We start from the raw sequence: 23,617 nt of genomic DNA on the forward strand, positions 1-23,617 counted from the left end.
CCACTGATTACTGAACCTCTCCAGCTCAGCTCTGGTGCATAGAGCAGCTTCTGGGCAGCCTGTAGCCTGAACACTGCCACCCTGCTGGGGATATCAATCAGCCCCTGCCCCCCCCTCCTCACGGGGGAGGTACATAACAACTGGACGCAGCCAGTGATGCCCACTCCAGAAAAACTGGACCAGATACTTCTGAATCTCATTTAACAGACCCAGGGGAGGGTCCAGACACACCAGCCTATGCCAGAGCATAGATGCCACCAGATTGTTAACAACAAGGACCCTCCCCCTAAATGAGAATCGTGAAAGGAGCCACTGCCAGCTTTGCAGCCTCTCTTTCACTTTATCCAGAAATCCCTCCCAGTTCTGTTGCAAAAAAATTCCAAAAAACACTCCCAATACCTGATCGCTGACCTCCGGCTCCACATGGCTCCACACTGATCACTGACCCCCGGCTCCACACGACTCCACACTGATCACTGACCCCCGGCTCCACACGACTCCACACTGATCACTGACCCCCGGCTCCACATGGCTCAACACTGATCACTGACCCCCGACTCCACACGGCTCAACACTGATTACTGACCTCCGGCTCTACATGGCTTAACACTGATCACTGACCCCGGCTCAACACTGATCACGGACCCCCAGCTCCACACGACTCCACACTGATCACTGACCCCCGGCTCCACACGACTCCACACTGATCACTGACCCCCGGCTCCACACGACTCCACACTGATCACTGACCCCCGGCTCCACACGACTCCACACTGATCACTGACCCCCGACTCCACACGGCTCAACACTTTACTGAACCCCAGTTCAACACTGATCACCGACCCCCGGCTCCACACTGATCACTGACCCCCAGCTCCACACGACTCCACACTGATCACTGACCCCCGGCTCCACACGACTCCACACTGATCACTGACCCCCGGCTCCACACGGCTCAACACTGATCACTGACCCCCGGCTCCACACTGATCACTGACCCCCAGCTCCACACGACTCCACACTGATCACTGACCCCCAGCTCCAAACGACTCCAAACTGATCACTGACCCCTGGCTCCACACGACTCAACACTGATCACTGACCCCCGCAAAAAAACTCCAGAAAACACTCCCAATATCTTAACCCCAGGTTTTCCCAGGTCAACACTGGGGGGAAGTGATGGTGGAGTCACTCCCTCCCAGCTACCAGAAAAGCTACACTTTTTGCCCAGATGACCTGAGCTGAGGTGGCCTTTTCATAATTCTTAATGCAGTATTCCAGCACAGCAACGGTCCTGTCATTAATAACTAAGACATTAAGGTCATCAGCATATGCGGAGAGCCTGATGGGGGCGCTGTTGGGTGCAGCTGACACAGCCAGCCCTGTTAGCTTCTCCCTCAGCTGGTGCAGGAAGGGCTCTATAGAGAGGGAGTGGAGCATCCCTGAGAGGGAGCAGCCCTGCCGTATGCCCCTCTGCACAGGGAAAGGGACACTCAGATCATTGTTTACTTTCACCAGGCTAAAAACACTCTTATAGAGGAGTCTAATATTAAAAATAAAAACAGGGCCAAAACCAAATGCCTTCAGTGTATGAAAGAAATACTCATGGTCATCTCTGTGAAAAGCTTTTTCCTGCTCAATTGAAATTAAACCAACGTCAATATTAAAAAGTTTGGACACATTAAAAAGGCCTCTTATTAAAAACAAGTTATCAAAAATTGATCAGTCTGGTACACAATAGGATTGATCCTTATGCACCACTGATCCTATTTGTGTCCGCAGCCCATTTGCCAGCGCCTTGGAAAAGATTTTGTAATCTGAGCACAACGAGACAGGATGCCAGTTCTTAAGATTGCAGGGGTCTCCTTTCTTGGGTAGCAGCTTGATTACTGCCCTGCGGCAGCTCAAAGGCAGCTCTCCATCCTGGCTGCATTCCTGAAGGACCTTGTAAATGTCCTGTCCAATATAGTCCCAGAACCGTTTATAAAATTCAGCTTGCAGCCCGTCGATCCCGGGCGCTTTCTGATTGGAGAGCTGCATGATGACAGCAGTGAGCTCCTGGAAGGTCAGCGGGGTGTCCAGTCCGCACCATTCCTCCTCACTCTGGGAAGCCCCTGATGCAGTCGCTCCATCTCTCCCAGGTCACAGTTCTCAGCCTTAAAAAGATCACTATAGAAATCCACTGCTGCATGCCTGAGCTCTTTAGGGCTGGAGACCTCTCTCCTGCAGGGCAGCCTCAGACAGCTCATCTGCTGACCTCCTGACACTCTGGGTGTATTGCTGACAAAATACTTTAATTTGGATCTTTCCAATATCCCACCACTGTTTCAAACTGGCATACTTTTTTTTTCTCCAATTCTCCCAAAATAATTAAAAATAATTGGTAAATTGTTTTCTAACAATAGTTTTGTGTTAAAGTGCCAGTATGGTTTTGAATGTGTTTTGGTGGGTAAAGAAATATTAGCAGATACAAAGTGATGACAAGAAATAGAGTTGGGTAAGATACTGATTCTAATGAATTTATTTCTGTGATGCTTTGGTGTGTAAAACTGATCCAATCGTGCCAGACAGCTGATTCTGATTGACTTTAATGCATGTGTATTGTTTGCTGGTGGGATGAAAATTACTCCAGATGTCAACCAGGTCAAAAGTGTTTAATACAGTGGCCAGCTCCCTAACAGATTGGGGATTGGGCTCCCCGTGGTTTCTGTCATTGTTAAAATCCATAGTGCAGTTAAAATCCCCTCCCAATATGAGGACATGACTAGTGTTACATTGCCCCAGCCCGACTCGGTTTTTAAAAAATAAAACTCGCTCCCACCCAACATTAGGAGCATAAATATTAATATACTTAATTTAAAAAGCCACCATATTTTACCTCTATTTTTAAGAGTCTTCCTTGAACAATTTCATCTCTTGCTAAAATTTCCACCTTACAACCTGGAGAAAATAAAACAGCCATCTCTGCACTGACATTGGAGCCGTGACTTAAGAGACTGCCAGAGAGACTGGCTAGTGCAGTCTGAATGCGTCTCCTGCAATAAAATCACGTTTGCTCGTTTACTATTTAAAAAATCGAATAGCTGTGGTCTATTATTAGAATCGCTGCCCCCATTTATGTTAAAAGAGCCTAAAATAATTGTCTCCATTGGTAAAAATAGATTGCTCAACAATAAAATGACTAAAGACATAAAAATCTAAATATTCCAGGTAAAATTAGCCATTAAAATTGATTAGATCCCCTCACATTTTCCTCACTGAGCTCATGCTTTTTCAGTCAGAATCTTTTTTTTTTTTTAATCAAATTCAGCTAAAGTTGCTTTCTGAGTACAATATTTGCAGAGTATAGAAAACGTTTCTGGTCTGGGAAGAAGGATTTTACCTGTAGTATCTCAGGTATACACTTGAACTTGTGTCTCTGACACAAGCCACCCCCCCCCCCCCCCCCCCCCCCATTCCACCCGAGTGGGAGCCCATCCCCATGTGTACAAGCTGACAAAAAAGTTTACATATATTAAAACAAACTTTTATATAGGAAAAAAAAAATATTTATATGTTTATTTAAAGCTCACCACTGCTCCTCTCTCACTGGCCCCTCCCACAATCCCGAGAGAGAGGGAGGGAGGAATGTCATGTCTAGATCAGGCTGGTGTGTGAGGGGAATGACAATCAAATGCTCAGACACAACACACTGGATCATCTTCAAGCAGCTCCTACACAATCCCCCACTGAGAACATGAAGCCAATAGGGTTTAATAATTATCGGCATTGCTGTTCATTTTCTATCACTAAGCCCTCACTTTTAGTTTTCAGACCAGGCACCAGCTATAGCAAAGACAGAGGTGCATATACAGAAAAAGAGGGATAAAGACAGAGAAGGAAAAAAGAAAAAAAGATAAAGGGGCAGAGTGAGGAAGAAAAAAGTGAGAGAAAGTGAAAGATAGAGAGGGGGAAGAGAGAGATAGTGAAAGTTAGGGAGGAGTAAACCACAGCCTGTTTTATTTGTGATATATCAGTCATCTTTTTTTGGAAAAAAAATATAATTTCTACTTGCACCCCCTCCAGCCAGCTATCCAAAGTGTCTATCTGAGTGTCTGTATTTATACACCGGCGCCATTGTGGCTCCTGGAGTCAGCAGGGTGCACAAACCACAGGGCAGCCAGCCTGCAGTCTCCTGTGTCAGTACATGAACACAGGAAACCAGAGCCGTCATGGCTCCACCACGCAGTCAGCCTCCTGTACAAACTATAGGGCAGGGGAGCCTGTATGGCTGCCGTTCGCGCTGTGGTAATGCTGGATTTGAGTTTCAATTTCTGGGGTGAGGGGGGTGTGGTACTCCTCTGCAGCAGAGCTCAGTTCCATTGTGAAAGGGGGTGTCAGCACTTGCATCTGAAGTAAGGGGAGCAGAGTCTGTAAGGAATGTGTCTTCTCTTATTGACTGGAGCTGAGAGGGAGACAGGGAGAGAAGGAGTGAATTACAATACAATACCTACACATACAACCCTGTACAGAGCTACAGCAGATACCCAACATGGTGTCTATAAGAAGTTAGATTCTAGTGCGCTGGAATTGCCTGCTGTGTACTGGACAGAGCCTTGCTATACTGCACTATACACAGGGCAATGCTGGTGGGACCACACTATATAACACTAACATAAAACCCTGTGCAGAACTACAGCACCTATCCAACATGTTGTCTTTATAAAGTTGTGATGTAGTGCACTGACATTGCTGGCAAAAAACAGTAAAGATCCTGATAAACCCAATTTGGAAACACAGGCAGGGTTTACCTGGCAAAGTCCTTTTCTTGGCACAGGTTTCCGCACTGCGCCCATGTTTATAGAGTGCCGACACACAGATGACGTGTGTGGAGCGCGGCGCTAGGTCACGCAGGTACACCGTCCTCACGTGACCCGGCAGCGAGTGCTCCTGGATCCTTCCACTCGAGTCGATGCGCCGCACTTTGTACTGCCTCACTTCCTGTTCCTCCAGCTCTGCCCAGGAAGCCACCAGACTGGAGGAAGTGACATCAGTCAGCATCAAGTGCTGCAGGGAGGAGAGCCTTTCTGGAGACAAACACGGGAAGTGACAAACCGGACTGTCAACCAGGTCTGCTTACAACGAAAAGGGATTGTTTTGTAGTGTCAAACTGATTAGGAGTGTGGGGCTCTGTCTGTCTGTCTGTCTGCAGCTTTAATGGAATTAAACTGGAAGAATGTAGTAAACTTACACAGACGCAAGATGAAATTGTGGCAAACTGGACATGTGTTTAAGGATGAGTAACTCCACACCCCCTTCTGAAGTCACTCAGATGTTGCTGAATAGTTGCACACAAGACTCTCACAGATGTAGCGACCATTTGACCTGTCATGACTGTAAATCTACAATTAATAGTTTGAACATTTAAACCTTCTGTGTAACTATACAAACTTTTAATGACAAAGTTGACTTGATTTGGTTTGTGTCACCTTTATATTTCCCTATGGTATTTATAATTATAATACATTTCACATTGGTTTTTCACATACAGTTTATTCACATTGCACCAAGCTGCTGTCACTGATTAAATCTTTAGAAAAACATCTTAAAACTGCTGTACTGCTGGCAAAAGATTTTAATCCTCGTGTTGCCAATGTCCTACCACTACCTCATATTTTTATAGTGTTATTTCTTTTTTCCATATGCTCCAGAATTGATGAAATTGCTTTACAAAAACTGTGTCCTGTAATAACTTTAAATTAAAATGCCAGTAGGAAGTGCTGTGAGAGTAAGTGGTAAGTATTACTGTAACTAACAGGCACCCAACCTTGCTCTCACTTTTAATAACTTTCCCTTTTCAATCTCTTCAATATCTAAAATTGTTGCTCCTAGTTTGGGCTTAAATAATATTGCCACTCTTGCACTACTGCTTGATACGTGGCTCAGCACACATGGTCCCCTCCACTGTACCAGCCATGCCACCTCATTCTCCCTGAGTGCGTCTCCTGCAGTAGCGCTATCCCCGCCTGCTTCTGCTCTAAAAACTCATGCAGCTGCGCTCTTTTAAAAGACTGTCTGCAGTCATTCATGTTAAAAGAAATAAAAACACACTTTTCCATAGTGGCTAAAAAAATTGAAACTGACAGAGTAAAACAAGCAACAATAAAAAAAATTCTTAAAAGAAGTATCCATTTTTAAATTATTATTATTTAGCAACATTAGCAATCTTTTTCTTGATTATTTGAAAATATTTTTTAAGATGGTACCTTTTTTGCTGGTCAAATACCTCTAATGTTGTCTTTTTTGTGACGTGTGCTGAGTGGAGGAATAATCTCAGATCTGGGAAGAAGTTTTGAATTTCAACGCCCCTTTTCCCTTTTGTATTCTCGATGAACTGTTTAAATACATCAAGGGCATACACTTTTTTTCCCCTGTTAAAGGGTTGACTATCGGGGATGTCAGAGATAAGCAAAGAGTCAGAGAGCTCCCCCTCCATTTCCTCTGCTCCATCCTCGCTGTCTGTTCCACCGTCCATGGCTGTCAACTCCTCAGCGGATCTCTCCACCTCCACAGCACCGCTCTCCTCTTCTCCTCCCAGCAACAGTCACAGCTGTCACCACTGCCTCTGACTCTGCTTGCTGGGGTTCAGAGAGAGAACAGCGCTGCACAGCGCCGGGTTTGGAGCCAATCATCGTGCCGCTCCCCTCTCCCTCCATGTCAGGAGGGACAGACAACCCTGCCTGAGACTGCAGGCTCCCCTCCAGCATAGACTCAGGGCTCTGCTCCGTTCCCCGTTTGCTGTTAGGCATATCTGCAGGTTCTTTAATTTTTCCTTTATTTTAAATTTTTTTTGTTACCACCACAAATGACTCATCGTTTTCAGTAAATTCATTTTGTGAAAGACCGTGGCTGAGTCTCTTCAGCCTCAGCTGTGGTGTCGGTGGCTCCCTGGTCTCTGCATACTCCGGCTGCCGCTGCGACGGGGGAGCCGACTCATCCTCCCACTCACCCCCAACATCCCCAGCCTCCTCCCTGCCATCAGTACCCTGCTTCTATCTTTCCTCATTTCTGTTTTTCTCGGGCAGGCTCTCCTTTGGTGTCCCTGTTCCCCACAGTTAAAGCACTGCATTGTATTGGAGCTAACAAATACAACACAGCCCGTACCCTCCACACTGAAAAAACAGGACGTGCTTTACATTAGTATTTTTACACCTTAATGGAATGTTTTAATTGGGGACACCAGCTTGCCATACCAGGCAAGTTCATTCTCCAAGGTCTCATTTTTTAAAAACGGTGGCACATTAGACATAATTACCTTTGTAACAGGGGTTACTAAGGGGGAAACTTGAATAAAATCTCCTTTCACTGAAAAAACTTCCTCCGCCAGTTGATTGACCAGTGATACCTCTTTTAAAAAGATGACAAAAGCCGACACTATGTTTTCATAACCGACTACCTCTCCTACTTGGAGCAGGCACTCCTCCACCGACAATGCATCCAGCAAGCAGCTAACCCCGTGTCGCAGCTAAGAGCCCCCGGGCCCCAGCCCTCCAGAGTGAGATCCCGTAACGGGACCTATACACACACACACACACACAACATTCAATAAATAGTAAAATGCAAACCAAAACACTGAAACAAAGATATATAAACAAACTAAATGATTAACAAATAACCACACCAGTGTTCAAACACTCTTCCCACAATCGTCTGAGAGACAGAGAGAGAGAGAGAAATTAAGGCAAACCTCAAATTAAACAAGAAAAAAAAATTAGAAACCCAAATCCAAAGTAAAATGGTTTGATGATGAATGCAAAACTACAAGGAAAAAACTAAGGCAATTATCTAATCAGAAACATCATCAACCACACAACCCAGATTTACGCCTGCAGTACTGTGAAACCTTAAAACAATATAAACACACCCTCACACCGAAATTGAAGAATCCATTGATCAAAAATCAGTTCTGGGAAATGTGGAATAATCTAAACACAACAAAACCACATCAATTGACTATTCAAAATGGAGCTATTTGGAAAGATTACTTTGAAAACCTCTATAAAGAAATTCCCCAAAAAGATTTAAAATCGGAACAAAAAGTAATTCAGGAAAAATTAAAAATGCTTGAGTCAATTAAAAACAATCAAAACCCACTAGACACCCCAATCACCCTGCAAGAGTTAACAGAGCTCCAAACACTTAAATGCAGAAAAGCCTGCAGCCTTGACAGCATCAGAACTGAGATGCTCAAATACAGCAACCATGAGCTGCAGAAAGCCTTGCTTAAATTATTCATCCTAGTACTGAGTACAGGCTGTTTGACTGACATCTGGAACCAAGGGCTTGTATCCCCAATTACAAGAATGGAGACAAATCCGACCCCAACAACTACCAGGGCATCTGTGTGAGCAGTAATCTGGGGAAGGTATTCTGCAGTATTCTAAATGCCTGAATACTGGCCTTCCTTACTGAACACAATGTCCTGAGTGAGAGTCAGATTGGGTTTCTACCAAAACACTGCACTACTGACCATATTTACACCCTACACACTCGTATTAATAAACAAAAAAATAAGGGCAAAATCTTTGCATGCTTCATTGATTTTAAAAAAGCATTTAATTCTATTTCGCAGAAGGGTTTATATTATAAAATTCTCCAAAGTGGAATCAGGGGTAAAGTCTATGATATAATTAAATCAATGTATTCGGAAAACAAGTGCGGAATAAAAATTGACAACAAAAGAAGAGAGTTCTTCTCACAAGGGCGTGGAGTGAAACAGGGCTGCAGCCTAAGTCCAACGCTATTCAATATTCACATCAATTAGTTAGCGGTGATGTTGGAACAGTCTGCAGCTCCTGGCCTCACTATCCATGACATGGAAGTCAAATTCCTGCTCTATGCAGATGACCTGGTCCTGCTGCCACCCACTGAACAGGGGCTGCAGCGGAACCTGGCTCTGCTGGAGCAGTTCTGTCAGACATGGGCCCAGGCAGTGAATTTGAAAAAAAACTAAATCATGATTTTCCAAAAAATGGCCAGATCTCAGGAAAACAGATACCACTTTACTCTAGGCAACACTGCCCAAGAACACACATTGAATTACAGTTACCTCGGAATAACAATCAATGCATCAGGGAGCTTTGGCCTAGCATTGAATGCATGAAAAGAAAAAGCTTGCAGAGCTTTCTATGCCATCAAAAGAAGGCTATATAAAATAAAGATACCCATTAGAATCTGATCTAAAATTTCTGACAGCGTCATCCAGATCATTACGCACTATGGAAGTGAGGTATGGGGTCCACTCAGTCAGCAGAACTACACAAAATGGGACAAGCATCCTGCAGAAACCCTGCATTAGGTCGTTACCCACTGCTCATCCACATCCAAAAAAGAGCACTCAAATTCTGGATGCATCTTCACACAAGGCCCCCAGACTCCCTCCAGTACAAGGCCCTACAAACCCAAGAGCTCAGCCTAGAAGAGTCCTCTGAGTCAGCTGGCCCTGAAGCTCAGTGCACTGACCCCCACTAACACCAACCAGCTTAAGGTCAGCACTGCTAACCAGCTGCCAATCAGAGTCAACCAAATTATAAAACAAAACAAAGCATCTTATCTGGAACATTGGGAAAATTGAAACTAAATCCCAAAATAAACTTGATTGCTATCAGGCCCTAAACAGAAAGTACAACTTCGCATACTCTTCACTAGTACAAAGCAGAGACAGAGCCTGACCAAGTACAGGCTCAGTGACCAAAGCCTGGCTGCCCAAAGAAGATCAGCTGTGTGGTCACTGAGACAGGAGAGGTTGAGACAGAGATGCACTTTCTCAATAGTGCAATAAATGCTCCTAAACAAGGACAAATTATTTTGAAAAATTTACAATATACCTCCCCCATTTCCCAAAAATGACCAACCCAGAAAAACTATCGGTCCTCCTGGGGGTGGGACACACAGCCCCGCTGGCTGCCCAGTATGTGGCCATCTGTCACAGCCTGAGGGACACTGGGTGAGCGCTCTGCACTGAGGCACCACTGGGGTTCATATTATGTTACAACTATTAATTTTAAATCTCACTGAACTGTTATTATTGATATTATTATTGTTACTGTAAATATTATTTCTGTTACCATTTAAATTCCCATGAACATATTATTGCTTTATTTATTTTAATCTGTATTTTTTCTTACTTTTTATTTTATTTTTATTGTATCTCATTGTGCAAAACATTTTTTGTATGTTATGTTGTTACACTTGCTATGTAATGTAATTCCTTTGGCAATGCTGCTGTTGTTAGTCATGCCAATAAAACACCTTTGAATTGAATTGAATTAGAGAGAGAGAGAGCGAGAGAGAGAGAGAGAGAGAGAGAGAGAGAGAGAGAGAGAGAGAGAGAGAGAGAGAGAGAGAGAGAGAGAGAGAGAGAGAGAGAGAGACAAGGAGGCATGACTGTTCATGTATTTATAATTCACTGTACAAGAATAGGAGATATGGACACAACACAATTTATTTCAAACAGAAAGTGACACACAGATAGACAGACAATGATATAGACAGTAAAATAGACAGACAGACAGACAGACCGAGTATTCACCTGCAGGTTTCTTGTCAGTCAGTGTGTTTGGATTGTTCCCTGTTCTCACATTGTTCCTTTCCTCTCTCACAGCTGACAAGTTAGAAGAGAGAGAGAGAGCTAGAGGATAATAGAGTGTGTGAGAGGGAGAGAAAGAGGGAGAGTCATGACTGTTTATGTATTTATAATTCACTGCATAAGACAGACAGACTGACAGACAGACAGACAGACAGACAGACAGTATTCACCTGCAGGTTTCTTTTCAGTCAGTGTGTTCACCTGGTTTGCGTTCTCTTTCAAATTTAACAGCTTTGAAAAGTCTGAGAGATGAAGAGAGAAACAGGGGAGATAAGCGACAGAATCAGAGAGACAGATAAATACACAGAGACAAACAAACACACAGGCAGACAGAGAATCAGAGAGACAGACAAATACTAGGACAAAGAATCAGAAAGACAAACAAACACAGTCAGAGAATCAGAGAAAGACAAACACACAAACAGAATCAGAGAGAGACAAACACACAGACAGAGAATCAGAGAGACAGACAAACAGTCAGAGAATCAGAGGCAGACAAACACACAGACAGAATCACGAGACAGACAAACACACGGACAGACAAACACAGACAGACAAACAGAGAGACAAACAAACACACTAATACACAAACACACAAACACATATACACACACAGCCAGACTGGGAGAGAAAAAGACAGACAGATAGACAGTAATCACCTGTGGTATTCTTGTGAGTCAGTGTGTGCACCTGCTTTATTTTCTCTCTCAAATTTTCAGGAGTAAGTATTCTTGGTTTTAAAGAGACTGCAAAAGAGAAGAGAGAGATGTTTATTTATTATTCACCTTGAAAGATTCAGAAAGACATCTGAATCCATTACAGACAGACAGACAGACAGACCGAGTACTCACCTGCAGGTTTCCTGCCAGTTAGTGTGTTTGGATTGTTTCTTTCCTCTCTCACATTTGCAGAAGAAGCTGACAAGTTAGAAGAGAGAGAGACAGCTAGAGAGGATAGAGAGTGTGTGAGAGGGAGAGAGAGAGAGAGAGAGAGAGAGAGAGAGAGAGAGAGAGAGAGAGAGATGTGAATGTTTATGTATTTATAATTCACTGTACAATACAGACAGTGAGATAGACAGACGGACAGTGACATAGACAGACAGTACTCACCTGCAGGTTTCTTGTCAGTCAGTGTGTCTGGGTTGTTTCCTCGCTCTCTCACACTTGCAGAAGCTGAAAAGTTGGAAGAGAGAGAGAGAGATAAATTGCTGTTAATTTATGTATAATTCATTATAAAAGAATCTGAATTTATTACAAACAGACTGTATTCACCCGCGGGTTTCTTTTCAGTCAGCGCGTTCACCTGGTTTGCATTCTCTTTCAAATTTAACAGCTTTGAAAAGTCTGAGAGAGGAAGAGAGAAACAACTGTGGTATTTAGTTGTGAGTACACATACAATGCAGGGGAGATAAGCGACAGAGAATCAGAAAGACAGGTAAACACACAGAGACAAACACACAAACAGAATCAGAGAGAGACAAACACAGACAGAGAATCAGAGAGACAGACAAACACTGACAGAGAATCAGAGACAGACGAACACAGACAGAGAATCAGAGACAGACAAACACAGACAGAGAATCAGAGAAACAGACAAACAGAGAATCACAGACAGACAAACACACAGACAGAGAATCAGAAAGACAGACAAACACACAAACAGAATCAGAGACAGACAAACACAGACAGAGAATCGAGAAACAGACAAACACTAGGACAGAGAATCAGGGAGACAGACAAACACACAGAATCAGACAAACAGACAAACACATTGACAGACAAACACAGTCAGACAAACAGAGAGACATACAAACACACATACACACATACACACACACAGCTAGACTGGGAGAGAAAAAGACAGACAGACAGACAATAGTCACCTGTGGTATTCTTGTAAGTCAGTGTGTTCACCTGCTTTATATTCTCTCTCAAATTTTCAGGAGTAAGTATTCTTAGCTTTGAAGAGACTGCGAGAGCAGAGAGAGAGGTGTTTATTTATTATTCACCTTGAAAGTTCAGAAAGACATCTGAATCCATTACAGACAGACAGAATTCACCTGCAGGCTTCTTGTCGGTCAGTGTGTTTGGATTGTTCCCTTTCTCTCTCACATTTGCAGAAGAAGCTGACAAGTTAGAAGAGAGAGAGAGAGAGAGAGAGAGAGAGAGAGAGAGAGAGAGAGAGAGAGAGAGAGAGAGAGAGAGAGAGAGAAATGGCTGTTAATTTATTTAAGAGCATAAAAGAACAAAAGAGTGAATCAACTGCATCCATTTCTTTTATGAGTGAGAAGAAAGCATTTGGGCTCTAGTGCCTTCACCTGTGTTACTAAAACTAGAAGAGACTGTGTCAAGCAGACAAGCATTTGGGCTTTAGTGCCTTCATCATGTGTTATTGCAACACTGTATGTGCTGGTGTTTTACTATCAGTAGGTAGGGCTCTGTCTCTGTGACCAGTCAGCTGCTTACCCACGATGGCCTCACACAGCTGCGCTGAAATCTCGGGCAGGTTGTCTGTGTCTGTGAAGAACATGGACGAGTGGTCTGAGACGACGGTTCGGATGCCGTGGTCAGACCTGCCTGTGGAGACCAGCAGCACCCTGACTCCGGCCTCTTTCAGCAGCCTGGCGGGCAGCTCAACCTCATCTGTGGACATGCCATCAGTGATCCAGAGCAGCACCCTGTGCGCCCCAGCCCTTGAACCCCATCCTGGGGTGAAGCCCTGCCGCAGCGCCCACTCCAGAGCCAGGCCCGAGTTTGTGTCTCCCCCCCTCTGCCGCAGGACCCCCAAGGACCCCTGCAGGGCAGTGGCTGTCTGGTGCTGTCCGATGCGGAACTCCAGTACTGGGAAGTCAGAGATGGAGACCAGCCCCACCTGCACAGGACCCACAGGCAGCGCGGAGGACAGCCCCATGAGCAGAGACAGGAACTGAGAGAACTCCCAGGCCGTGACACTGCTCGAGCTGTCCAGCAGGAGGAGCACATCCACTGGGACGAGAGGTGTGGCGCAGCGGGGCAGCACGCCTGGGGAGACAACAAATTAAAATTCATTGAAATGTATTTTTTTTAACCAGGATAGAACTCTTATGGTACACACATCTCGTTTACAAGTGGTTACTGGCAAGAGAAGGCAGCAAGAAATAACATTATAAAAAGAGAAAAATCATTCAAACAGGACAAAAGTTGTTATACAAAATAAAAGCGTAAAAAGTAAAACAATTCCAATTTACTGTACATGATCATTGTCATAAACCAGCCTGATTCATTGGAAAATTGTACACTGCAAGGCAGCCCTTCATATTCTCTGTTGCTGAAATTAAACTGCCATCCCTCCCCTGAATCTTCCAGACGCACAACTTCTGTCGACTTGCAGGAACATGTATGAACAAGCACCTCTCACTTCGTTCTCCTCTCATCTGTTCGCAACACTATAGGGGAAGGAATGAGGGTGTTCAGGGGGGGAAGGCTGGGGAGGGGTTGTGGAGGAGATGCTTTGAATGCTGGGCAGCAGGTAATCCACTGGAATTTATGACTATTGATTCATTTGTGGTGCGTTTTTTTTTTTTTTTTTCTAATTGTAAAACCAACAACCAGAATTAGAAAAACAGATACATAAACAAATAAAGAAGCCTGTCAGAAACAAAGTATAATCAAGAGAAAAGCATGGGGCAAAACTGCAAAATTACCATACAAATGTACTTTGGTGAACTTTTATAATGGATCAGAGCTATCAGTGTGATGAACAGGTGATGGGCACGACGCACAGCTATGACCATATGTTTTGCATCACCTATTATTTTATGAATATGTGAATATTTAAAAGACACACATATATATATATATATATATATATATATATATATATATATATATATAATATATATATATAGATATCATACGAGAATCTTGTTTTGGGCCTTTTGTTTACTGGCTCTCCACCTCAAACCACCTTGACTCGTTTAATACCAGATTACCAAAAAATTTACTTCTTCAGTCTTTTGGATTGTAAGACAAACAAAAACACAGGACACGGCACTGGTAGCCAAAATAAACAGACAAACAAAATGGACTAGCACTAAACAAAACACAGTGAGCAGATATTTTTCACTACTATTATTATTACTACAATTATTATTATTACCTCCGTCTCCAATCTCGTTCTCCACTCACCACACACACAACCCCAAGTGAGTGAAAACATGCAGCTTTTATGCAGCTGTACCGAGACTCGATCGCTAATCAATCATTCAATTGGAGTCTCGGTAAAACTGCACATGAATTAATAAAGTGCAATTCCCCATGCTCACATATTATTACATTTTACTTGCACGTGAAGTGCTGTGCAATCCTCATGCCTAAATACAAATATACATTTTAAACGACTAGTGTTACACAGACCCGTTTATATCCTGTGTACCAATGACTATACACCAACATTAACACACAACATACAACACAAAATATACACAGGGGCGGGCACTTTGCCACAATGTACCAGTCAAAAGTTCGAGTACACTTGCTGGAAGCTAGGTTTTTTTCATAATTGACAATGTTTTATGTCATATACGTTTTTGTAAATCCTTGAAAATGAAAACACATGTTACAATATACAAAACAAAACAGAAGGAGTATCAAAGCAATGTTCAAGAAAATTGAAAATTGTCTCTAAATCTTGGATTCCTCAAAATAGCCACCCTTTGCCTTAATAACAGCCTCACAAACACGAGGCATTCAGTTAAAAGGTTTCAACAGGAAATCACCCGACATGTCTACCCAGCTCTTCTGCAGCAATTCCCAGAGATGTAGGGCACTTGTGGGTAGCTTTGCTTTGACTCTTCTGTCCCGTTCGTCCCATATAAGTTCTATGGGATTGAGGTCTGGAGACTGGGCAGGCCAGGTCATTAGATTGAATTGTCCTTCACTTTCCTTATTCGCCAGATAGTTCTTCCACAACTTTGAGGTGTTTTCGGGTCATTATCTTGCTGAAGAATGAAGGACTGCCCAACTAGCAGTAATTCTGATGGAATGGCATGCCTCTGAAGTATGCTATGATAGCCATGCTCGCAACTCTGGCAACAGCAAAGCAACCACAGACCATGACACTGCCTCATCCATGTTTGACAGTGGGAACTACACATGCAGAACTCATGCGCTCACCCTCTCTGCGTCTTACAAATACTCTGCGGTTGGACCCAAATATTTCAAATTTTGACTCATCGGTCCATAAGACCGACTTCCACTCCTCCAACGTCCCGTTTCTGTGTTTTTTGGCCCAAGCAAGTCTCTTCCTCTTATTCTACACTCTTAACAATGATTTCTTTGCAGCAATTCTTCCACTTAGGTTTAGGGTTAAGGCCAGCTTCACACAATCTCCTCTGAACAGTTGATGTTGAAACATCTGTACTTCTAGTAGCATTTAGCTGAGCTTGTATTTCAGGGGTAGTTAATCGTCGGTTTTGCAGACTTCTGACTCGAATTAACTTGTTCTCTGTTTCTGAGGTCACCCTTGGCCTACCTGACCTTGTTCGGTCCTCATGAGTGCCAGTTTCTTCAAATCGTTTGATGGCCTTGACCACAGCAGTTACAGACACTTGCAAAGTTCTTGTGATTTGTCTTAAAGATTGACCTTCATTTCTTAAAGTAATTACAGACTTACAGTCTTTTTTCTTTGCTTAACTGAGTGTATTTTGCCATTTTCTGCTCCCTTACATTCAGGAATGACAAACTTGTGCCTATGCTACCTATATTTATAGTAATCATGGACCCTCACCTGTTAACAATAATTGGTGACAAAAGGTTAATTAGGTAACATGCTAGTTAACTCAGAGAACATCTAACAAATACACTTTTATACTTAGGCCAGTGTTCTAACACCGTGTTATACACATTTCAGACTTTTAACCGACTTGGGCTTCAGACTGAAATCCCCTTGCTTTGGTGACCATTTCATTGAAATTGACAAGATTTACATTTTCATTTAAAAATTAAATTTTTGAATGCAATTCACTTATGATAATCAGCTTGTATAAGTACACGTATCATATAATGAAATACTAAGTGTTTATAGACAAGTTTATACAGTTAAAAGCATAGGTAATCATGAAAAGCCTGGTTTCAAGCAAGTGTACTCAAACTTTTGACTGGTACTATATATATATATATATATATATATATATATATATATATATATATATATATATATATATATATATATATATATATATAAACATAATTAAATTATAAATTTTATTAAAGTACATGTAATCAAAGAAATTTCTAAATTATATTTAAATAGCGTTTGCTGGACGGCCATACTAACAGTTGGTATTTCATGTACAGTTTTAAAAAGTGTCAGCTTATTACATTAAGCATATTTTGTCAGCTTTTCATTAAGTATACGGAAAACTACAAAGCGGTATGTAACTCAATATGTTAATGTTATTTAGCAAAATTAGTTCATTCTATACACTCTATACAAACCCTCTGGTCATAGCTGTATCTCAACCGTGTGTACAGAATAGTATAGAATAGGAAGCAGCAAAGAATGGGTTAATACAAAATTAATATGTGGTACTTAGGAACTACATGTTAACTATATTAAAATGACTGATGTACAGTATTATGTGGAATAATGTATTGTGTTCTCAAGGTATGTAAACATGTAAGTGTGACATACAGACACCACCACATCAATAACACTGATGAAGGCACTGGCCCAAATGTTTGTTCCTCCAGGATATGATACTCTCAAAATCTTTCACATGATAGGGGTGTGTCTGAGCAATGCCTCAACACAGTGGCTGCACTGAACAAACTACAGTGTCCCATAGTGTATTAGAACTAGAATAGAACTTTCTATAGACACCATGTTGACTACAGGGTTTATATTAGTGTTATATAGACACCATGTTGAGTAGCTGCTGTAGTTCAATACAGGGTTTATATTAGTGTTATGTAGTGTGGTCCCACCAGCATTGCCCTGTAGCTGCTGTAGTTCTGTACAAGGCTGAACAGAACAAAGTGTTTTGAAGTTTTGAGAATGGAAGTATTGTAGTGATTATGTTTGAACTTGTTCATCAAACAGGTTTGTACAAAAAAAGTTAAAAAAACATTTAAAAAATCAACCAAGTAAATAGTTCACCTCGTAACACAGATATTTATCAGAAGAACTCTGGGCAAAATTCCTGCTGTTGTAACTGGAACCAGATGTGCGGCATGATAATATTAACATGTGGAGCAGCTGGCAGGGAACACAATAATCCCCCCTTCCACTGCTCCGATCATTCTGTCTTGATATCATGAATCGATATATTCATCATATCTGCGTGTCCAATCAAAGAAGACGATGCCGTGTGGCAGATTGTTCTATGTAATTATTAAACTGAAGAGCCCTCCCTCTGTGTGTGAAACTGTTCATCAGACAGTGACACAAGGATCTCTTAGAAAAGTTTACCACTATATTTTTGCAGTTTCCCCCAATGCTGTTCCCATGGTCACCTTGCTTCACCATGCTTTCACTGTGCTTTATTACACTTTACTGTGTTTTTACTAGGGGAAACTCTTATAAAGGTTAGTTTACCATGGTTTGTTTTTTAATATGCTTTAATATGCTTTACCATACCTCTCTGCACTTTACAATGCTTACCTATAATTTGCCATGCTTTCACTGTGCTTTATTAAACTTTGCTCTGGTTTAAGTTTGAAAAACTTTTATAAGGGTCAGTTTACTATGGCATGTTTTTTAATATGCTTTACCACACCTCTCTGTGCCTTACAATGCTTCCCTATGCTTTAGCATACCTCTCTGTGCTTTATAATGCTCCCCTGTGCTTTACCATACCTCTCTGTGCTTTACAATGCTTGCCTGCGCTTTACCATGTTTTCACTGTGTTTTATTACACTTTGCTGTGCTTTAACTCTGGAACACTTTTATAAAGGATTTCTGTCACCTTTGAAACTGTGATTTTGTACAAAGTTGTTCTAGTCATTAGCTCAAAGTGGCTGCATTTGCAAGAGGGGGGCAGAACTCGTCCTAGTGGTCATTTCTAAAAGCACTTTCTCATACCATTTGCTCATTCTGCTTTTAGGAGTTTTGTCAGAAGCGAGCTCTGTGGTTAAGGTTTCCTGCACAAGTTCATTCCATTCTTTTTACACCACAGTTGAAAACCTGGCCATCGCTTTCACAGATTATATTGTGTGTTACTGTCCCTTAACCTTTTTATGACATTTCCAACCTTTCAAAGTGCTTCTTATTGCGATGGCTCAATACTGTGTCTCTATTAACCTTTTCATACAATCTGTGCTGAGGTGATAGTAGCTGCTCTTCAGTTTTAGTTTCAGTTGCCATTGCAACAGTCCTGAGTAACACAGGCTAGCCAACTTTATTGTAGCCGGTGGCAGCTCCATCTAGTGACAGGCAACTAGACATGCAACTAGAACCGCAGACCTGCACTCCGGTCAAAGCACATTAACACAGACTGTATTACAAAATAACAATAATATCAGATTAAAGGATGTGGGGGCCCTACACAAACCCATATTTTGGGGGTCCTATGCATGTTATAGCGAATGGTGTTATTGGCGTATTGTTTAATCCGGCCCTGTGTTGGGGACAGAGAGTGTGAGTGGAGCATAGAGGGGAGCGGAGCAAGCCAATTGTGTATGGAGCGGGGGAGCGGAGTGGGGTAGTTGCTGGAGCAGAGCGCAGCGGGGACATTTCCAGCCTGCTTTTTCACAGCACTGAGATAAACTTAGCACAATTTTATTTTTCTTAAATACATGTTTGGCACAAAATTTTTTAAAAAGGTGACAAATACATGCAGTCACTGTGCATGGCAACCATTTATTTTCCAGTTTCATACCAAAATTAGGCATTTTTATGTTTTGCAGACTTGAGAACTGCATTTCTAAAAAAAAAGCTTTTCTATTCAGTGTGATTGGCATGCATTTTGAAATTCATTATGGAGTGAAAAATATTATTTTTCTGACTGTGAAGCTGCCATAAAAAGGGTGAGAAACGTCATCAGTGTGTCCATCTGTCTGCGGTTATTACATAGAAATTAAAAATTGTTTCTATACAGTTCTACAGTTATGCACCAACACAGCGCTGTGAATACGGTTTATATTTTCTTCACTCGACAGTTCATACACTACATTGCTTGCCTGAGAGACTCAGAGACCCTGTATGCTGACAAAGAAATGCACAGCTGTCATACAATAACAAAATTAACCAAAAGCAAGCTTCTGTGCACCTCTCTCTCTTCCTGTGTGTGTGGGTCCATCTGGCCCGCATGCAGTTTTTGTAAAATGTCCAGAACCAACGGTGACCTTGCGGGTGGCACAATTCTACTGGGGGTCCTACACTAGTGTAATTTGCTTATAGCTTAATCCAGCCCTGACACCCATTATTGTTGAAGTAAGAACCTCTCTGAATGATTGCATAAGTGAGCAGTAAAGAAAATCAAAGCAATCAAACCCGAAGATTTTTAACAAGCATGTAGGACATGGAAACTAGAATTCCTATCTGTCAATTGACAAAGAAAGAAAGAAAGAAAGAAAGAAAGAAAGAAAGAAAGAAAGAAAGAAAGACCTTGTTGTCAGGCCAGTATGTTCATTTGTTTCAAAGTAAAGGAAGCTCACTTGTTTTGAAAACTGTTTGCTTCCAGGGATGACACATTAATTCCTTAAATGGAGCCACTTACAGCTAAAAAAAAAATGTATGCTTGTTTATTGGTCTTGGATAAAAATACGTTGCCATGAGCCAAGATTCAGGCGCTGTCTGGCCAGAAACTATGATCTGAACTACTGGTACCCTTATTTAACCCTAAGAGCATTGCCCTGTGTGCAGAACAACATAGCGAGGCACGAGAGAGCATTGCCCTGTGTACAGAACAACACAGCGAGGCACGAGAGAGCATTGCCCTGTGTACAGAACAACACAGCAAGGCACGAGAGAGCATTGCCCTGTGTACAGAATAACACAGCGAGGCACGAGAGAGCATTGCCCTGTGTACAGAACAACACAGCGAGGCACCGGAGAGCATTGCACTGTGTACAGAACAACACAGCGAGGCACCAGAAAGCATTGCCATGTGCACAGAACAGTACAGCGAGGCATGAGAAAGCATTGCCCTGTGTACAGAACAACACAGCGAGGCACGAGAGAGCATTGCCCTGTGTACAGAACAACACAGCGAGGCACGAGAGAGCATTGCCCTGCGTACAGAACAACACAGCGAGGCACGAGAGAGCATTGCCCTGTGTGCAGAACAATATAGCGAGGCACCAGAGAGCATTGCCCTGTGTACAGAACAACACAGCAAGGCACCGGAGAGCATTGCACTGTGTACAGAACAATATAGTGAGGCATCTGATGAGCGCATTGCCCTGTTGACAGAACAATTCAGCGAGGTTCTACTCCACACAGCAAGCAGCAGGCAATACAGACACCAGGTTGGGTAGCTCCCAGCTGTAGTTGCCTTTCAATTGAATGACAACCATTACCGAATGGGAAGAGCCCTCTCTGACCGCCAATCACTGAGCATATATAAAAAAGCTGCGCTATCAGCACTGAGCACCAACTGATTCGGCACCGGTGAATAGCTTCGGATTCACCGACCTCGGCGTCGATTGACTCGGCACGAGCACTCGGCATCGACAGAGCTCTCCTCGATGCCGATCCCAGCACCAAATGATTCGGCACCGATGACTAGTTTCGGAGCCGTCTACAGCCCGGCACCGAAGCTAGTCATCGGTGCCGAATCATTTCGGATATTCCCAGGCCAGCAGGAAGGAAAGGGGAACCGTTTCCTCCAGAAAAAAGGGGAAACACAGCAAGCCCTCCCTTTCTGCCAGGACTTCCTGGAATTGGTGCGCTCCTCCTGGAGCAACCCAGCGTCTACACTCTCAGGCTCCAGAACAGCAGAGTTTCTGCTGCACACTGCAGGAACCCATGAAGGGTGTGCACCCTTCAAGGGTGTGCTCCTCACCACCGTCGAACCAGCAAAAGCGATATTCCTTCAACTGGAGATCGTGAATCTTCAACAGAAGAACGCTGTATGATTGGTAAGTCCAAGAGATGCCCTCAGCGGTTCTCAACTTCTTCAGTCCAACCAGCTGTTTGTCTGCTATGGGTCCCGTTCTAGAGGTCAGGCCCTATCGAAGAAATGTCTAGCGCACTGGGTATCAGATGTGATACATTTGACGTATGAACAGATGAACTCCCCATTACCAGGGTACATTACGGCCCATTCTACTAGGGGACAGGCAACTTCGTGGGCTTTCCTCCATGGCGCCTCCTTAGATGAGTTATGCAATGCTGCTACATGGACAGGTAGTCAGACATTTGCACGATTTTACCGCCTTGATGTTGCAAACCAATCGAGACCCTCCTTGGGCTCTACGGTGTTGCAGGCGGCATGTCCTTCGGCATCACGTAGGCTCTGAGGCTATTGCCGTGGGGCTGTACTGTCGGTAATCTGGAGCCACGACAGCTTTGGTACAGCTTCCCATTTGGTAATGGTTGTCAATCAATTAAAAGGGAACGTTAGGTTATTACCATAACCCTTGTTCCCTGAAAGATAATGACAACCATTACCCTTTGATGTCGAGTCCCCAGCTGACCTCACAGCTGGGCCCTGATAGGGCAGCTTTTTTATATATGCTCAGTTATTGGCGGTCACAGAGAGCTCTTCCCTTTCGGTAATGGTTGTCATTCTCTTTCAGGGAACCATGGTTATGGTAATAACCTAACATTCTACAGGGTTTTATATTAGCGTTATTGTAGTCCCACCAGCATTGCCCTGTATACAGTTTAAATAGACAAATAAATCTGCAATGCTGGGCTTATATAAATATATTTTAAACATTGAATGCCAGAGCTGTGAATACTGGGCTGTGTAATGCATCTAACTTCAAAACTGTACATACAGAAATGTATTTACTTTTTTTCTTAACTTCAGAATATTATATTCGAAATATATTTTACAAATTAAAAATACAAGTTTGGAAAGCTCACAAGCATGATTGTATGCATAAAATATTAACATCGTACATTATTACATGTACAATAACTATCCATACCGGTACCTTAAAACACAGTCATACATATATCGCACATGTTAAATGCGTACAGTTGTATACGTATTTACAAAACTGCAATACACCCACATAACTTACCTCTTTTTTCGATAATTTCTATCTCCTTAGCAACAGCAGTAAGCACGTAGATAGCGCAATAAAGAGTTACGTACACTCGGAAATTCATCATGAAAAATCTATACAAATCAGTTTTCAGCTTGAAAGTTTGTGTGTGTTCGTTTTTAAATACACTCTGAAATGCGTAGGCAGGTGCCTGCTGTTTGTTTGGATGTAAAAAAGCTTAGCTGCCGCCGCCCTTCGACCAGCTCTCCCGAGCTGTTGATGCGCAATAGTGCTGCTCGGAGTGGTTTGCTGGGCTCGCGCCAGTAATCTGCAGTAGCTCCAGTTGCTTTGATTAAACTCGTATGGTGATGGTCGAAACAGCCAAGGTATTTAAGAGGACTCCCGTTTCCACACACTCTCTGATCTACTGCAACCCCCCCGTCTTTGTTTTCGTCTTTTCTTGCCGAACTTACTGAAAAAGTTGGATCACGGAAAGGGCTGGGCAATAAATAAGAAACACCTGCCAAACAACGGTCAGTAACCTGTTATCAGACAGACACCAGCTGGGACGATGGCATTGATTCAACGTGGCTTAATCCGACCCATGGTGTACATCTTATTGACAGTGCTATGGCAGGTGAATCAGTCCCGTGGTGTACACCTTATTGACAGTGCTATGACAGGTGAATCAGTCCCGTGTGTACACATTATTGACATTGATATGGCAGGTGAATCAGTCCCGCGGTGTACACCTTATTGACAGTGATATGGTAGGTGTTTCTAATATTTTGTCCAGCCCTTCTCATTTTTGGTTTCATACCTGACATAGTGTTGAAGGGGAGTAGCTTCAGGT

General features: G+C 42.8%; 1 protein-coding gene across 3 annotated transcripts; it reads right to left on the bottom strand.

The window, feature by feature from the left end:
* Positions 1–959: 959 nt before the first annotated feature.
* LOC121325638 (von Willebrand factor A domain-containing protein 1-like) lies at positions 960–23,179 on the bottom strand. Of its 3 annotated transcripts, XM_041268461.1 has the most exons (12): positions 22,801–23,176; positions 13,093–13,647; positions 12,687–12,752; positions 12,510–12,596; positions 11,899–11,970; positions 11,737–11,799; positions 11,479–11,571; positions 11,287–11,373; positions 10,798–10,869; positions 10,571–10,669; positions 4,791–5,066; positions 3,462–4,444 (listed from the first exon to the last, which is right to left on the bottom strand). In XM_041268461.1, the coding sequence occupies exons 1-12, from the start codon at positions 22,889–22,891 to the stop codon at positions 4,377–4,379; spliced, it is 1,629 nt and encodes a 542-aa protein (XP_041124395.1). In that variant the 5' UTR covers positions 22,892–23,176; the 3' UTR covers positions 3,462–4,376. The 3 variants fall into 3 exon arrangements, with proteins under 3 accessions (XP_041124396.1, XP_041124397.1, XP_041124395.1); XM_041268462.1 differs by lacking the exon at positions 10,798–10,869 and having other exon boundaries at positions 960–4,444; positions 22,801–23,178; XM_041268463.1 differs by lacking the exons at positions 10,798–10,869; positions 11,287–11,373; positions 11,479–11,571 and having other exon boundaries at positions 960–4,444; positions 22,801–23,179.
* Between the last annotated feature and the right edge of the window lie 438 nt (positions 23,180–23,617).

The sequence above is a fragment of the Polyodon spathula genome, chromosome 13, assembly GCF_017654505.1.
Source record: "Polyodon spathula isolate WHYD16114869_AA chromosome 13, ASM1765450v1, whole genome shotgun sequence".
NCBI classification, from domain to species: Eukaryota; Metazoa; Chordata; class Actinopteri; order Acipenseriformes; family Polyodontidae; genus Polyodon; species Polyodon spathula.

Excerpts from the sequence above, each read along its gene's own strand:
- LOC121325638 (XM_041268461.1), bottom strand. The coding sequence starts at position 22,891 with ATGATGAATTTCCGAGTGTACGTAACTCTTTATTGCGCTATCTACGTG. Across the intron at positions 11,800-11,898 it reads GACTGAAAAGAAACCCGCGG|CTTCTGCAAGTGTGAGAGAG; the intron begins GTGAATACAGTC and ends CCAACTTTTCAG. Across the intron at positions 11,374-11,478 it reads AACTGGCAGGAAACCTGCAG|TCTCTTTAAAACCAAGAATA; the intron begins GTGAGTACTCGG and ends TCTCTTTTGCAG.